The sequence below is a fragment of the Oncorhynchus mykiss genome, chromosome 14 (genome assembly GCF_013265735.2).
Source record: "Oncorhynchus mykiss isolate Arlee chromosome 14, USDA_OmykA_1.1, whole genome shotgun sequence".
NCBI lineage: Eukaryota > Metazoa > Chordata > Actinopteri > Salmoniformes > Salmonidae > Oncorhynchus > Oncorhynchus mykiss.
The window spans coordinates 8,111,815-8,130,660 of record NC_048578.1 but is presented as its reverse complement, the minus strand read 5'-3'; the positions used below and the strand labels follow the sequence as shown (position 1 = coordinate 8,130,660).

Here is an 18,846-nt window from a genome sequence, read left to right as displayed (position 1 = left end):
AGCAAAATGCCGCTGTTTCCCAATGTTCTTGAACTTGGGATTTCATTTGAAGCCGCATACTGTTATTGGGTGATTCCACGCCAGTGGCAGTGGGGAATATATTTTGGTATCTCCGATTGATCTGGCACTTCTCATATAGGAACTTCATTGGGAGAAAGGATGTTTAACACATTTCTTTTTGTGAAAATCCTGATGAAATTTGCCAATTTAGGCCCTTTTTTAAACCTATACATGCCTCCTATAAGACCCTATGATCCAGGAACTGTACATGATACAGACAACCTCTTGGTCTCATTATGCTCCTTATAGTGTTATCTAACATATGGAGTATGTCTAGATTCTGAAATACACATTTTCACAATTTACTCAACATAAGGATTATAAAATCAGCAAAAAAAGAAACGCCCTCTCACTTTTCAGCAAACTTAACATGTGTAAATATGTGTATGAACATAACACGATTCAACAACTGAGACATAAACTGAACAAGTTCCACAGACATGTGACTAACAGAAATGGAATAATGTGTCCCTGAACAAAGGGGGGGTCAAAATCAAGTATCCGGTGTGGCCACAAGCTGCATTAAGTACTGCAGTGCATCTCCTCCTCATGGACTGCACCAGATTTTCCAGTTTTTGCTGTGAGATGTTACCCTACTCTTCCACCAAGGCACCTGCAAGTTCCCAGACATTTCTTGGGGGAATGGCCCTAACCCTCACCCTCCGATCCAACAGGTTCCAGACGTGCTCAATGGGATTGAGATCCGGGCTCTTCGCTGGCCATGGCAGAACACTGACATTCCTGTCTTGCAGGAAATCATGCACGGAACGAGCAGTATGGCTGGTGGCGTTGTCATGCTGGAAGATCATGTCAGGATGAGCCTGCAGGAAGGGTACCACAGGAGGGAGGAGGATGTCTTCCCTGTAACGCACAGCGTTGAGATTGCCAGCAATGACAACAAGCTCAGTCTGATGATGCTGTGACACACCGCCCCAGACCATGACGGACCCTCCACCTCCAAATCGATCCCGCTCCAGAGTACAGGCCTCGGTGTAACGCTCATTCCTTCGACGATGAAACGCGAATCCGACTATCACCCCTGGTGAGACAAAAACGTTTTGCCAGTCCTGTCTGGTCCAGTGACGATGGGTTTGTGCCCATAGGCGATGTCTGGTGAGGACCTTCCTTACAACAGGCCTACAAGCCCTCAGTCCAGCCTCTCTCAGCCTATTGCGGACAGTCTGAGCACTGATGGAGGGATTGTGCGTTCCTGGTGTAACTCGGGCAGTTGTTGCCATCCTGTACCTGTCCCGCAGGTGTGATGTTCGGATGTACCGATCCTGTGCAGGTGTGCAGGTATGGTTACACGTATTCTGCCACTGCGAGGACAATCAGCTGTATGTCCTGTCTCCCTGTAGCACTGTCTAAGGCGTCTCACAGTACGGACATTGCAATGTATTGCCCTGGCCACATCTGCAGTCCTTCATGCCTCCTTGCAGCATGCCCAAGGCACGTTCACGCAGATGAGCAGGGACCCTGGGCATCTTTCTTTTGGTGTTTTTCAGAGTCAGTAGAAAGGCCTCTTTAGTGTCCTAAGTTTTCATAACTGTGACCTTAATTGCCTACCGTCTCTAAGCTGTTCGTGTCTTAACGACCGTTCCACAGGTGCATGTTCAGTAATTGTTTATGGTTCATTGAACAAGCATGGGAAACCGTGTTTAAACCCTTTACTTTGAAGATCTGTGAAGTTATCTCAAATATATCTCAAAACAATATATATTTTTTGATTTTGTTCATTTTAAGACATTGTTTGGAACAATTAGTCTACAAGTACGCCACATTTCCAGAGTGGGCTCTCTGCTAATTCGGAAGTTATGATCAAGCACCACCAGCACAGTGAATGGTAAATGGATTCAAAGGAAACTCCCTCTGCTGGTGATTTGCTGAATAGGCACACACAGTGTTCAACTATCACTTTTCTATGAAATACGGCCACATACAGTTCAGATTCTCTGTAGCCTACTATAACACTGTCCAATATTGTCGTTACATTGTTTTTGTATTAGCTGACCCACTGCAGAGAGGAAGAACAAGAGAAAGATAGAAAGAGAGACAATGACAGAGGAAATTAAGTAGACGTGAGTCTGAGTCACCGATCTCTGTGCTTGGCCACCAGGTGTTTGCTAATGCAGTTTACTGTAGAGGACGAGAGGAGAACCGTCTGACTGAATGACCGAATAGAGAGGTAGTTTGAAGAGCTAAGGGCAAGGTGTGTGTCAAGCTTCTCAGAGAAGGAGTGCTGATATAGGATCAGTTTTGCCTTTTTGATGTAGGATCAGTTTTGCCTTTGATATCACAATGAATGAGATGACATGCACAGGACTAGCTCTGTAAGTCTCTGTTCTGTTAGATATTGATCCTAGCTGATGTTGTCTGTAGACCTTATCACAGCATATTTCCCCTTTCCTCACTCCCTCGCTTTTATGAATGCATACAGATGCATGCGATCAGACACTACCCGCTACTCCATAATTCTGGATGTAGCCCCATAGCCCTTGATGGTGACTACTTAACATTTAGAGAGAAAGAGAGAGACCGAGAGAGACAGAGAGAGAGAGAGAGAGGAGAGAGAACAAACGATAACAGCTCCACAGGTCTATGGGAGGCTGTGAGAACAAATGTATAATTTCATTTTAATACGCTGAGGGTAAGAGGCGCTGCTCTCCAGGCGCTCGCCACACGTTGTTTACTGGACTGATTTTAATGGGTTGTTGGCCACATCATAAAAAAAGCCACTCTGTATCACCAGCAGTGACCTCGGGCTGAGCTGTTATCTAGCCTGCTTCAAAGAGCCTCGCGTTCCCTGTGATGTATCACCAACACACACAAATGTGGAGACACACTCACTTAATTCAGGCCGCTACGTATGCACACACACCAAGGGTATTGTCAAAACTGCCCAATCATGTCCTCTAAAGTAATTGAATTCCTTTTTAAACATAGAGAGATGAGGACAAGGTGGAGGGAGGGGGTGAGGGAGTGATGGGGGAACATAGCTGAGAGATGGAAGGGAGAGGTGGAGGGGTGAATTAGGGCGACGCGAGGTGATGAAGCAGCGAGTGCAGCCCAGATTCCGCTGAAATTGATTTTTACAGCATAGTGCAGCGCTATCAATTTGCAAAGGGAGGACAAAAACCAACAACAAGCGAAACCACATACCAAAATGAACCTCAGGATCGATGGTGTACAACTCCAACGTGCGTCGGTGCTGCTGCGCTGGCTGTTTCAACAGAGCTAGTGTAAACAGCACATGAGGGGGAGAGAGGATCAGATGAACACAAATAATCCTAGTGGTTTACAACTGTCCTCTGAGAGAAAGAATAGATGGATCATCTCCTCTTGTCTTCTCCTCCCCTCTTTCTCTTTGTTTCCTACTCTTCTCCTCTCTTCCTCTCTGCTGTTTGTCTCCTCCGCTTCTCTCCTCTTCCCTCTTCCACTACCTAATACAAAAACAGGAGATCGAGAATCAAGGTGACTAAACATCTGAGTAATGGCCAGAGGTTTGTCCCCCATTTTGTTTTTGGCAAGGATCACGCCATCGGGTCAAATGCCAAGATGTCAGAGGGATATTGGAGGGCATAGTTAGAGAGAGAAGAGTAAAATCGCACTGTACTGTAGAGAGAGGGAGGGAGGGAGAGGAGGGAGAGTGAGAGAACAGGCCAAAGAGGGGGAGAAAAGATATCACTTCTGGAGAGGATAAGTTGGGGACTACAAGACACTGGCTGTAATGAGAAAAATAAATAGAGGAATGGAGAAAGACAAAGAGGGTGGGTAAAGAATGAAACTGGGAAAGAAAGAGAGAAAGTTAGAGGAAGAGAGGAAATACAAAATTAGGCGTGGTGTAGCCTGCTACTTCCCAAAACCTGGGTCCCCTGGGTTCCCCCCATAACCACCCCTTGCCATAGACCTTTGCCAGCACTGACCTTCCCACACCTCTGTTAGGTAGTTTCTACAGCACGATACAGCTCACTACTACTTCCACACTCCATTCCCCCAGAGGGCAGCAGCAACCTTGTCCAGGTACTGAGCCTGGTTGATAAGCACATCAGGTGTTGCCAATTAGGGTGATCGCCAGTCAGTGTCCCAGCTTTCAAGTCGTGAGGCTGCTGTCTTTGTTTAGTGGCCATGAGGTCTGTGGTTTGTTGTTGAGTCTTTAATTTGGGCATGCCTTTGGTATTTTTCCTTTTTGTAAATATTTAGGTTTCGTCACCATCTGAACAAATAATGATCCGCTTGGACTGACCGACCAAGAGGTTCAAGAGAGACCGAGCTGGTCGTGGACCAAGTTAAGGTTGCTACACTACATGACCAAGAGTATGTGGACACCTGCTCGTCGAACATCTTATTCCAAAATAATGGGCATTAATAGGGAGTTGGTCCCCCCTTTTCTGCATTAACAGCCTCCACTATTCTGGGAAGGCTTTCCACTAGATGCTGGAACATTGCTGCAGGGACTTGTTTCCATTCAGCCACGAGCATTAGTGAGGTCGTGCACTGATGTTGGGCGATTAGGCCTTGCCCATAGGCGGTGTTCCAATTCATCCCAAAGGAGTTCAATGGGGTTGAGGTCAGGGCTGTGTCAAGGCCAGTCAAGTTCTTCCACACCGATCTTGACAAACCATTTCTGTATGGACCTCGCTTTGTGCACGGGGGCATAGTCATGCTGAAACAGGAAAGGGCCTTCCCCAAATTGTTGCCACGAAGTTGGAAGCACATAATCATCTAGAATGTCATTGTATGATGTAGCTTTAAGATTTTCCTTCACTGGAACTTATGGGCCTAGCTCGAACCATGAACAACAGCCCCAGACCATTACTTTACAGTTGGCACTGAATTCGGGCAGGTAGCTTGCCTGGCATCTGCCAAACCTAGATTCGTCAATCAGACTGCCAGAAGGTGAAGCATGATTCATCGCTCCAAAGAACGCATTTCCACTGATCCAGAGTCCAATGGCGGCGAGTTGTTCAGTTGATGTTGCTTCCAGAGGCAGTTTGGAACTTGGTAGTGAGTGTTGCAACCGAGGACAGACAATTTTTACGCGCTTCGGCACTCGGCGATCCCGTTCTGTGAGCTTGTGTGGCCTACCACTTCGTGGCTGAGCCGTTGTTGCTCCTAGACATTTCCACTTCACAATAACAGCACTTACAGTTGGCCTGAGCAGCTCTAGCAGGGCAGAAAGTTGATGAACTGACTTGTTGGTAGCATCCTATGATGGTGCCACGTTAAAAGTCACTGACCTCTTCAGTAAGGCCCTTCTACTGCCAATGTTTGTCTATGGAGATTGCATGGCGGTGTGCTCAATTTTATACACCTGTCAGCAACGGGTAAGTCTGAAATAACCGAATCCACAAATTTGAAGGGGTGTCCACATACTTTTGTATATATAGTCTCCCTGGACACATGTACATTCAACACTTAGGTGCATACGCTGGCTTCTTCCATAAATGCACACATTCATTCAGGTTACAGACCATGTAACAAAGCCTAGAACCCCTAGACAAAGCGAGTGCCACAATACCCGTAGGCTAGTTATGGGTTTCGTTAACACACCCTCCTCCCCTCTTCCTCCTACTCCTGTTCTCTCCATCCGTCTCTCATAAATCGGCTGTGAGAGTGAAGCATAAAGAGTACGAGAGATCTGTCAGTGCTACATAAAAAGCCCACTGCCTAATAAATACATGTCCGGAATGAATTAGGAGATTAAATCATCACAAGGCATTAATGCCAGAGCCACAGCGCCAGATGAAAATCTCACGGCACCATTCTGTTTGGCCGCTCATTTCGCAGCTCCGTATTCATCCCTAAGGCTTTGGTTATGCTGTATCTGCTGGGTTTGAGGGATTGGTGTGTGTGGATGTTCGTGTGGATGTGTATTTGTGTGCTTTGATTGTGGATTGGTGTGTAGTTCTGGATGCATTTAATCCCTTCGTTGTGTGTATTTAAGTCATTTTTGGGGATACCGGTATATCAGTTATTTTGAACAAGACAATTGGTGTTTATTTTTTTGTTATTTGCTTCTATTTCTGATGCTTATTATGATTCCACAGAGACAGAGGCGAGGCCCAGCAGACATGGGGAACCAGGAACCAAAGCCCACTCCAACCCAGGAAAGAGGAGAACAGAAGAGGGTGAGTTCTACTGTTAGCGTCATCATTCATCAACACTGTTGCAGTCTGTCTGTCTCAGTCCCTCGGTTGACAATTGATTTTTGATCGGGATGTGGGTGAAATAAAAACAAATCAGGAATCTGCTGTAAACTGAAATATATCTGTAATATCTCTGTAATATCGCTGTCGGGTGCCTTTTAGAGTTTTGTCTCTATCTGAGTGTGCGAGTGGGATAACCTCAGCCCACGGCTGTCAAAAAGCAGCCGCGTAGCAAATTAATTATCACCTGATCAAAGACTCAGTAATGTGGTGTTTTAGCACAGGCAACATGAAAGCAGTAGTATGGTGCCTTAGCTGAAGCTAACATGAAGTTCTTAGTAAGACAGCATGTTAGCCGATGCTAAAGTGAAAGCAGTAATACGGTGCATTAGCGGAAGCTAACATGTATGTAGGTAGTAATGTGGTGTGTTAGCGCAGGTTACCATGAAAGCAGTGCTAGGGTGCATTAGCTGAAGCTAACATGTAGTACAGTGGAGGAAGGGGAGGACCATCCTCCAGTGAATTTCTTATTTTTTTAAAATTGTGAACTATTAAAAAAGTTGTCCTTTTTAGATAAAACTATACTAAATATATTCACGTCACCAAATAATTGATTCAAACACACTGTTTTGTAATGGAGGTCTACGATAGCCTCAGCACTGTAGGTTAGCAACATGGTGTAGCCGGAGGACAGTTAGTTTCCATCCTCCTCTGGGTACATTGACTTCAATACAATACCTAGGAGGCTCATGGTTCTCACCCGTTCCATAGAATTACACAGTAATTATTACAACATCCTGGCTTGTCCTCCAACTTATCAGAGCTTTTGCAGCATAAACTGATATGTTGTCCATCCAATCAAATGATCAGAGAATGAATCTAGTACTGAAAGCATAAGCTCCAGCTGCATGCACTGCAGTGCATAACATGTGGTGAGTATTTGAATCAGAGACATGAAGACAATAGTGGAACAGTTTTTAACAAATGTATTTCTTAAAAAATTAACAAGCAAGAGAGAAAGAGAGAGAGCTAGCTCTATCTCCATGGCTTTTTTTTCTCTCACTTTCACTTAACTAGCGAATGCAGCTTGCATGAAAGTGAACTGTGTTTGCATGTGATCAGAGGGGTATTCATACCCGCCGATTCTGTTAAAATGGAAGCAAACAAAACAGAACAGGGATAACATACCTGCATTTGTCCAATAGAAACTCCAATAGAAACTCTTGTTTGCACTGTTGGACTAATGATTTACACCCTAGATGAGCTAGATGCAGGCAAGAGTGATCAAGGCGATATTGAAAGTGTTACTGTCTGTCACATTGTAAACATTGTAAACTTTGTTGTAAACTTTCATTCGTAGGCTAGGTTGTCGCAACCTCATGATGGGTATAGGTCAAATTCAAGTATCATGTATTAGCCTAAACCTATCGACGTTACATTGAGCTGGGTGAATGTAATATGCTGTAATAGCAATAAGGCAATGCTCATAAAAAAAATAAATCGTCCTCCCTCATCTTAAATGGTACCGGCCGCCACTGATGCAGTAGTTAGTAATAAGCAGTGTGAAAGCAGGGACTAATATGGAGAAGAAGCGTAGCATGACCTGGCATAGGCCAACATCCTCTTGGAGTGTTAGTGTTTAGCATCGGCAAACAAGCCTTCAGATCAGTAATGTTGTGTGCATTGACTAAGTTTAATTGGTTAGATTGAATTCATTTCTTGAACATAAAACATGCAGTATTTAATCTAGTGTAACCTGCACAGAAAAAGCACATATCTCAACAGCAATATCAGCATGTGTGTGTATGCTAACATGAGAAGAAAATGTGTTTTTTAGATGTGCATTTTAGCTCCCGGCTCTCGTGGAGCATCAGAAACCTATCTGTCGGATGCATTACACAGAACACGGCAGGAATACTTATCAGGCTCATTTATTTTCATATGGTTCTTTTGAATTTCAGGTCCTTACATGGCTATTCTCTACAGGAGGGCGGACTAGACACTAATGACTAGAACATACTGGTCACAACCATTTTTTAATCAAAGGGTGTATGTGTTTGGGTGTGTCGGGGAAAAAGTGTGAGGGGGGGGGGGGGTGTTTGTGTGTGTGGTTGTGTTGTCTTTTGTATTCTGCCTTTGTTCCGGGTTACACTTGTCTTTTGAATTGACATTCAACAGATATCACTGAAAGACTTCAAAGACAGGAGAGAGAAAGTGTGTTCCTAATGGGTTGGAACAGCCTGCTACATGTGGTACATACTCAAACAAATGGGTCAGTTATATATACACACACACACACACACATACACACACAGACAATGAGTAAAGTGGTAAAATGAGGCACGACATAGAAAAATAGGGAGGGAGATAGACATAACAGATAGACATAGTTCACTTAGTAGGTATTTGACGCCAAGACCTTGTTGAATATTTGATGGAACTTCCTGGTTTATTCAGGCCAATGCAGAGGTACACCTCACCGACAATAATTGGGCTGTTATTGCCGTTTAACTTTCACCCCGTTGGTCACAGACCCTCAGTTCACATGAGTGATTGAGAAAGAGAGGGAAAGACACCAGAAGTAAACAGTAAATTACTTTAGACAGAATTCATATTGGCTGCTGATCAGTGTCCTGCAACTGGAATGATGTTGGAGCCAGAATGGTGGTGGCTGAATCCCCAGCACAGCATTGCCTCTGGAGGAAGAACATTCAGCCCTGAGCCAGAATGGCCTACAGCTCACAGCTCTACCACAGCTCAGCGGCTCTGGTCCTGTTTAATTAACACAGGGCGAATGGAAACTAGAGGGCTCAGTGGGGCAGAGGCAGTAATTCCAGACGTTGCGTGCTACAGGCTGTAGGTGTGACCCCTGTTGACCTCTACACCAGTCTGCTACCTCCCTGACAGCATGTCAGCCTGCTCTTTAATAGGAGGCTGTCTCAGAGTGCACTGCTGTGTTGTGAATGGAACTAGACGGGCATAAGAAGAGTCCGAGCCACTCACTGTACAATAGGAGAGGGGACAGATTGCAAACAGACAGATAAACAGACAAGGACATCTGTTTTCTCAGGCACATTCAGACAGAGACAGAAAGAGAGGAACGGGCCTCTGTACTGCAGCGCCAGCTGTGCCACCAGAGACCCTGGGTTCGCGCCCAGGCTCTGTCGTAACCGGCCGCGACCGGGAGGTCCGTGGGGCGACGCACAATTGGCCTAGCGTCGCCCGGGTTAGGGAGGGGTTGGCCGGTAGGGATATCCTTGTCTCATCGCGCACCGGCGGGCCGGGCGCAGTGCACGCTAACCAAGGTTGCCAGTGTTTCCTCCGACACATTGGTGCGGCTGGCTTCCGGGTTGGATGCGCGCTGTGTTAAGAAGCAGTGCGGCTTGGTTGGGTTGTGCATCGGAGGATGATTGACTTTCAACCTTCGTCTCTCCCGAGCCCGTACGGGAGTTGTAGCGATGAGACAAGATAGTAGCTACTAAACAATTGGATACCACGAAATTGGGGAGAAAACGGGGTAAATTCTAAAAGAAAAAAGAAAGAGAGGAACAAGAAAAACAACTCCATATGTATACATGAAGAGGTGTGTGTTAATCAGGTGGACATCGATTTACAGTTTATACACACACACACACACACACACACACACTATGGATCAGATAAATGGATTGCACTCTAGAGAGAGAACATCAGATGTTGGCAGCCGTACTGAAACTACAACCTCTCTGGGCAATTAAAGGAAGAGGCTATCACTGTATATACTGTATATAAGGTCTGAACATAGCCTACGCAGACAGGTTGTCACCTTGCATCAGTTAGTGTGTGTGTGTGTGTGTGTGTTTCTGGAGAATTTTATTATTAAAGGATGACTCAGAGTCAGGAGTCAGGTGTTAAGCGGTCACACACACACACACACACACACACACACACACACACACACACACACACACGGCAGAGGTGGTCTGTTTGTGTTCTGGGGTCACATTATTTCTCTGAGGTAATTGTAGAAAGCTGAAGGATTGTCGATCAAAGCTCAGTGTGTAATAAGAACAAAGCTAATCTTCCCTTTCATTGCAACACTTCTAGTCAAACAGCCTTCACCCATCCTTCACTCAGCCTTCACCCAGCACTGGAAGCCAAGATTACAGAGCTAGTCAGAGCCAGGGGTCTGGGCCCTGTCTTCTCACTCAACCGCTAATTAGTGAAATGCTGTCACGCCCTCCTCTCACTCTGACCCGCCTTCGCAAGGTCTTCTGGGTAAATGACGCCATCCATTCCTATAAGATTCACTGCCCTTTGACCTCATGGTTATAGAGGTCACATTGACTTCACTGATTGGTTGATTCTTGACACCTCTGGGTTCCTGGGTCAGGGGGATGCATCCTGGGAATTTTGCAGCATTCCAGTGTACTCTGGCTCTTAATTTGTGAAGCTCTGGTGGTAGTCTGTTTACTGTGTGTGTGTGTGTGTGTGTGTGTGTGTGTGTGTGTGTGTGTGCTTCCCACCCACAATTTTGTTGTTGTTGGCTGGATGTTGGGTTGTGGACCATTGTAGACACAGGAAACTGTTGAGCGTGAAGAAAGCAGCAGCGTTGCAGTTCTTGACACAAACCGGTGCGCCTGGCACCTACTACCATACCCCGTTCCAAGACACTTAAAACTTGTGTCTTGCCCATTCACCCTCTGAATGACACACATAATCCATGTCTCAATTGTCTCAAGGCTTAAAAATCCTTCTTTAACCTGCCGCCTCCCCATCTACACTGATTGAAGTGGATTTAACAGGTGACGTCAATTAGGGATTATAGCTTTCACCTGGATTCACCTGGTAAGTCTATGTCATGGAAAGACCTAATGTTTTGTACACTCAGTGTAGAACATCCATTAGTTTGTGCAGTTTATGCATGTACAGGTCTACCTTCTGGTTTGTGTCAATCTGTCTGGACCACTGAGCTTTACCACATTGTCTCTATCTCACTGCTCTCATTTCGTTCTGTGTTGCTGGATAACGTTTGCATTTAGTTTCTCTGAGTGTGTGTTTTTGTTTTCTGTGGGCGTAATTAGTCGGTGAGTGACCTTGGGGGTCCCGGGCGGCGGCGACGGTAACAAGTGCTTGGTTTACCGTTAGCTAGCGTGTTTTTTTTCTGGTGATAGAGGAGACGGTAGGGGAGACGGTTGATTTAATGTAATGAAACGGTCTGTTATTCTAACAGAGCCAATAAGCTGCTCTGAGACAGAGCGGACAGGATATCAGTCCACACAGTGTGGGTGTGTGTGTGTGTGTGTGTTTCCGCGTCTCATCAAACTGTAATATCATGTGTCCCAGGGGACCTGAGGTAGATATGCGATGTTCAGACATCTCTCCCTCTTCAAATATTGAAGTACCTCTCTTCTGCCTATTATGATGGTTATAAATGTCACGGCCCATAACTCTGCTGTGACAAACGATTACAGCCGACTCAACAGGCGGTGTGTGCGTGTGTGTGTGGGTGTATTATAAATGTCAGCCCTCATATCTCACCTGCGGTAAATGTGTCCTAAGGACCATAGCGTACGTGCGTGCGTGCGTGCGTGTGTGTGTATGTCTATGCTAGCAGATGTGTTTTTACTGTTTGCTCATATTTTCTATTGCCATACTTTTGTTGAGTTTCACTCTAGATTATCTAGTTGTGCCCAAATAGAGTAAACTTCTCTTTCGCTTGGAAGCTGCCTCCCAAAAGGCCATGTATAAGAATGTATTTAGCATTATTTAAATCTTCTTTTAAAGTAGTTTGCTACTTTGCTTTGAGCAAAACCTTGAGAAAACAATATTCTGACAAAGCCACTGTGTGTGGAGGGTGTGTGCTTCTGTTAGTTGGTGTATGTGCTGTTTACCCATTTCCTCTTCTGTGTGTGTGTGTGTGTGTGCGTGTGTGTGTGTGTGTGTGTGTGTGTGTGTGTGTGTGTGTGTGTGTGTGTGTGTGTGTATTTTGCTTCCAGGAGAGTCGGTCAGTGATGAATATTCATGCTCTGAAAGCGATAGGACTCTTCAATTGGGCTTTGGGGCCTCTCTCTCTCTGTATCTGTCTCTTTCTCTGTAAGAACTAGAGGCTTTCTCATTGCATCAGACGCATATTTTCCCATAAGCCACTGGGGTTTATTCTCCAACATGTGGACTGAAATGCCCTCTGTTTATCTCTGCTATTCTTCAATTACATGCAGAATAAAATTTCACCTCCGTGGATTTCATTTCTCACCCGTTCATTCTGTTCAATCGCTCGTCTTCCCGAGAGGCTCTCCATGGTCTTTCATCCCTCTATCGTTTATCCTCTCCCTCACTCCCTTTATCCTGATCCAGCCCTCACTCCCTATTCTACTGTAGGCCAAACGGAATCACACCCTGTGGAGTTCATACAAACGGAAAAGATACTGTGTATGTATACAGTACCAGGTCAAAAGTTTGCACACACATACTCATTCAAGGGATTTTCTTTATTTTACATCGTAGAATACATTGTAGAATAATAGCGAAGACATCAAAACTAGGAAATAACACATATGGAATCATGTAGCAAACAAAAAAGTGTTAAACAAATCAAAACATATTTTGGATTCTTCAAAGGAGCCACCCTAGCCACCCGTTGCCTTGATGACAGCTTTGCACACTCTTGGCATTCTCTCAACCAGCTTCACCTGGAATGCTTTTCCAACAGTTTTGGATGAGTTCCCACATATGCTGAGCACTTGTTGGCTGTTTTTCCTTCACTGTGCAGTCCAACTCATCTGATGCAGCACTCCATCACTCTCCTCTTGGTCAAATAGCCCTTTCACAGCCTGGAGGTGTGTTGGGTCATTGTCCTGTTGAAAAACAAATGATAGTCCCTCTAAGCGCAAACCAGATGGGATGGCGTATTACTGCATAATGCTGTGGTAGCCATGCTGGTTAAGTGTGCCTTGAATTCTAAATAAATCACCATCACACCTCCTCCTCCATGCTTCATGGTGGGAACCACAAATGTATAGAGACAAAGTAGAGTCGCAATTCAACGGCTCAGACACGAGATGTTTGTGGCAGAGTCTACAGTCAATCACGGACAATAAAAGGAAAACCAGCCCCGTCGCGGACCAGGATGTCTTGCTCCCAGACAGACTAAACAACTTCTTTGCTCGCTTTGAGGACTATACAGTGCCACTGACACGGTCCGCTACCAAAACCTGCAGGCTCTCCTTCACTGCAGCCGACGTGAGTAAAACATTTAAACGTGTCAACCCTCGCAAGGCTGCAGGCCCAGACGGCATCCCCGGCCGCGTCCTCAGAGCATGCTCAGACCAGCTGGCTGGTGTGTTTATGGACATATTCAATCAATCCCTGTCCCAGTCTGCTGTTCCAACATGCTTCAAGAGGGCCTACATTGTTCCTGTTCCCAAGAAAGCAAAGGTAACTGAGCTAAATGACTATCACCCCATAGCACTCACTTCCTTCATCCTGAAGCGCTTTGAGGGACGAGTCAAGGACCATATCACCTCCACCCTACCTGACACCCTAGACCCACTCCAATTTGCTTACCGCCCCAATAGGTCCACAGACGACGCAATCACACTGCACACTGTCCTAACCCATCTGGACAAGAGGAATACCTATGTGAGAATGCTGTTCATCGACTACAGCTCAGCATTTAACACCATAGTACCCTCCAAACTCGTCATCAAGCTCGAGACCCTGGGCCTCGACCCCGCCCTGTGCAACTGGGTCCTGGACTTCCTGATGGGCCGCCCCCAGGTGGTGAGGGTAGGTAACAACATCTCCACCCCGCTGATCCTCAACACTGGGGCCCCACAAGGGTGCGTTCTCAGCACTCTCCTTTACTCCCTGTTCACTCACGACTGCGTGGGCATGCACGCCTCCAACTCAATCATCAAGTTTGCAAACGACACTACAGTGGTAGGCTTGATTACCAACAACGACGAGACGGCCTACAGGGAGGAGGTGAGGGCCGTCGGAGTGTGGTGTCAGGAAAATAACCTCACACTCAACGTCAACAAAACTAAGGAGATGATCGTGGACTTCAGGAAACAGCAGAGGGAGCACACCCCCTATCCACATCGATGAGACAGTAGTGGAGAGGGTGGAAAGTTTTAAGTTCCTGGGTGTACACATCACGGACAAACTGAAATGGTCCACCCAGACAGACAGCGTGGTGAAGAATGCGCAGCAGAGCCTCTTCAACCTCAGGAGGCTGAAGAAATTCGGCTTGTCACCAAAAACACTCACAAACTTTTACAGATGCAAAATCGAGAGCATCCTGTCGGGCTGTATCACCGCCTGGTACGGCAACTGCTCCGACCCATAACCGTAAGGCTCTCCAGAGGGTAGTGAGGTCTACGCATCACCGGGGGCAAGCTACCTGCCGGACAAGGACAAAAACCACCCGAGCCGCTGCCTGTTCACCCCGTTATCATCCAGAAGGCGAGGTCAGTACAGGTGCTAGCCACTTTAAACAATGCCACTTCATGTAATGTTTACATACCCTACATTACTCATCTCATATGTATGTACTGTACTCTATACCATCTACTGCATCTTTCCGTCTTGATGTAATAAATGTATCACTAGCCACTTTAAACAATGCCACTTTCACATGTTTACATACCCTACATTACTCATCTCATATGTATATACTGTACTCTATACCATCTACTGCATCTTGCCTATGCCGTTCTATACCATCACTCATTCATATATCTTTATGTACATATTCTTTATCCCTTTACACTTGTGTGTATAAGGTAGTTGTTGTTAAATTGCTAGGTTAGATTACTCGTTGGATATTACTGCATTGTCGGAACTAGAAGCACAAGCATTTCGCTATTCGCATTAACATCTGCTAACCACGTGTATGTGACAAATCAAATTGATTTGATTTGAAATGCAGAAATCATCCGTTGACCTACTCTGCGTCTCACTAAGACACAGCGGTTGGAACCATACATCTCAAATTTGGACTCATCAGACCAAAGGACAGTAATTTGATCATGAATGCCTGATTCAGTCTCCTCTGAACAGTTGATGTTGAGATGTGTCTGTTACTTGAACTCTGTGAAGCATTTATTTGGGCTGCAATTTCTGAGGCTGGTGCCTGTAATGAACTCATCCTCTGCGGCAGAGGTAACCCTGGGTCTTCCTTTCCTGTGGCGGTCCTCATGAGAGCCAGTTTCATCATAGCGCTTGATGGTTTTTGCGACTCCACTTGAAGATACTTTCAAAGTTCTTGACATTTTCCAGATTGACTGACTTTCATGTCTTAAAGTAATGATGGACTGCCATTTCTCTTTGCTTATTTGAGCTGTTCTTGCAATAATATGGCCATGGCCTTTTACCAAATAGCGCTATATTCTGTATACCACACCTACCTTGTCACAACACAATTGATTGGCTCAAATGCATTAACCTTTTCATATGAGTTCCAAATGCTTCTAACGGTCACCCCAGCGTGAGTTGTTTATTTTCTAACAAGTTGTATTTTCAGTTTGAATTGTGGTGTGTTCCATCTCCTCATGAATTCACATTCAGCATTTGCGGACAATTTATGTTTGAGGCTTTACTGAGCTGGGTGAACTTCTCTCTTTCAGGAGAACCCACGCACATCACTCATGTTTGTGCAGCTCAAGTATGCATATATTTGAGCAGTCTTGCCAGAATTTGAACATATTCTTGCTGGCGCTCACTTTGCCTTCCTTCCCTGTTGTTTTCCTTACAAATAATAACTTTGGACATGTGTGCGTTCCTATCAAAGTAAGTTCCTTATTTTCCGTATATCCTGTTGTTGTTTCTACTACAGGGGCATACAGTATGTACGTATATATTTTGTATTTTTTATTTCACCTTTTTTTAACCATGTAGGCCAATAGAGAACAAGTTCTCATTTACATCTGCGACCTGGCTAAGATAAAGCAAAGCAGTGCAGCACAAACAACAACACAGAGTTACACAGGGAATAAACAAGAGTACAGTCAATAACACAATAGAAAAAAAGGAAGTCTATATACAGTGTGTGCAAATGGCGTGAGGAGGTAAGGCAATAAATAGGCCATAGTAGCGGAGTAATTACACTTTAGCAAATTAACACTGGAGTGATAGATGAGCAGATGATGATGTGCAAGTAGAGATACTGGTGTGCAAAACAGCAGAAAAGTAAATAAAAACAATATGGGGATGAGGTAGGTAGATTGGATGGGTTATTTACAGATGGGCTATGTACAGCTGCAGCGATCGGTTAGCTGCTCAGATAGCTGATGTTTAAAGTTAGTGAGGGAAATATAAGTCTCCAGCTTCAGCGATTTTTGCATTCATTGGCAGCAGAGAACTGTAAGGGAAGGCGTCCAAAGGGGGTGTTGGCTTTGGGGATAACCAGTGAGATATACCTGCTGGAGCGCGTGCTACAGGTGGGTGTTGTTATAGTGACCAGTGAGCTGAGATAAGGCGGAGCTTTACCTAGCATAGACCTATAGATGACCTGGAGCCAGTGGGTCTGGCGACGAATATGTAGCGAGGGCCAGTCGACTAGAGCATACAGGTCGCAGTGGTGGGTGGTATAAGGGGCTTTGGTGATAAAACGGATGGCACTGTGATAGACTGCATCCAGTTTGATGAGTAGAGTATTGGAAGCTATTTTGTAAATGACATCACCGAAGTCGAGGATCAGTAGGATAGTCAGTTTTACGAAGGTATGTTTGGCGGCGTGAGTGAGTGAAGAAATAGGTTGCGAAATAGGAAGCCGATTCTAGATTTAATTTTGGATTGGAGATGTTTAATATGAGTCTGGAAGGAGAGTCGACAGTCTAGCCAGACACCTAGGTATTTGTAGTTGTCCACATATTCTAAGTCAGAACCGTCCAGAGTAGTGATGCTAGTCGGGCAGGCAGGTGCGGGCAGCAGTTGAAAAGCATGCATTTAGTTTTACTAGAATTTAAGAGCAGTTCGAGGCCACGGAAGGAATGTTTTATGGCATTGAAGCTCCTTTGGAGGTTAGTTAAAACAGTGTCCAAAGAAGGGCCAGATGTATACAGAATAGTGTTGTCTGCATAGAGCTGGATCAGGGAATCACCCGTAGCAAGAGCAAAATCGTTGATATATACAGAGAAAAGAGTCGGCCTGAGAATTGAACCCTGTGGTACCCCCATAGAGACTGCCAGAGGTCCCGACAACAGGCCCTCCAATTTGACACACTGAACTCTGTCTGAGAAGTAGTTGGTGAACCAGGCGAGGCAGTCATTTGAGAAACCAAGGCTGTTCACTCTGCCGATTAGAATACGGTGATTGACAGAGTCGAAAGCCTTGTCCAGGTTGATGAAGACGGCTGCACAGTACTGTCTTTTATCGATAGCGGTTATGATATCGGTGCGTGGCTGAGGTGCACCCGTGACCAGCTTCAAAAAGACGAATTGCACAGGTATGGTGGAATTCGAAATGGTCAGTGATCTGTTTATTTACTTGGCTTTCGAAGACTTTAGAAAGGCAGGGCAGGATGGATATAGGTCTATAACAGTTTGGGTCTAGAGTGTCACTCCCTTTGCAGAGGGGGATGACCGCGGCAGCTTTCCAATCTTTAGGGATCTCGGACGATACGAAAGAGAGGTTGAACCGACTGGTAATAATGGTAATAGGTTGCAACAATGTCGGCGGATAATTTTAGTAAGAGAGGGTCCAGATTGTATAGCCCAGCTGATTTGTACGGTTCCAGGTTTTGCAGCTCTTTCAGAACATCTGCTATCTGGATTTGGGTGAAGGAGAAGCTGGGGAGGCTTGGGTAAGTAGCTGCGGGGGGTGCGGAGCTGTTGGCCGGGGTTGGAGTAGCGAGGAAGAAAGCATGGCCAGCCGTAGAGAAATGCTTATTGAAATTCTCGCTTATCGTGGATTTATCGGTGGTGACAGTGTTACCTAGCCTCAGTGCAGTGGGCAGCTGGGAGGAGTCACTCTTATTCTCCATACAGTGTATGTATATATGGAGCTTAATGTATTTGTACAAATGTACAAATAATGCATTCCTCTTATTGCATATATTGTAATGGACACCTATCATGTTTGTAAAATACTTTTTTGAAGGTTGTACTGATTATAATGAGCTAAGCTATTTTCCAGCTATGTGTGGTGCCATGTTTGTTGACATTATACAATGCATTCTGGGTGTCACGTAATCTGCCACAAACTACCCATCGTCGGATTACTTCCGATTTCTAGAAAGTGTTTTACTCAATTATTTTGATCAATGGTGAGCTCACCCGTGATGTGATTAATTATAAATATTTATCGCAATTTGCTAATTCATATTGTAGTTTATGACAGCTGAGAGTTATACAAATATGACCGCTTGTGTTATGTCAATCTTTCCTCAGTTAGCGCTAGGACAAATGTAGCCTACATTTTTCCGATTTGGATGATTGTGTTATGCTGTAGCTACTTCTGTGAATGTCTGAACATTGCATCCAAAAATAAACGGCTCACATTCTGGACATAACTTTGTAAGGACTGTGTTTGTCCAAACAGTGTGGCCAGCTCAAATGCTGATTGTTGCGTCAATCGAAACTGGACATTCTCAATACGCATTCTAATCACAGCGGTTTGATTGTAAGCTACAGGGACCACTGTTGAATGATCACACCCG

The 18,846-nt window shown here is 45.1% G+C and overlaps 1 protein-coding gene across 2 annotated transcripts in view; it reads left to right on the top strand.

Annotated features, from left to right (window-relative positions):
* The window catches only part of LOC110487720 (testican-1), a 276,877-nt gene that overhangs the window by 175,088 nt on the left and 82,943 nt on the right, over positions 1-18,846 (top strand). For both annotated transcript variants that reach the window (XM_036942848.1, XM_036942847.1), the window contains one exon: positions 6,108-6,188. In XM_036942848.1, coding sequence (XP_036798743.1) covers positions 6,108-6,188 — 81 coding nt within the window. The remainder of the gene's footprint in view (positions 1-6,107; positions 6,189-18,846) is intronic.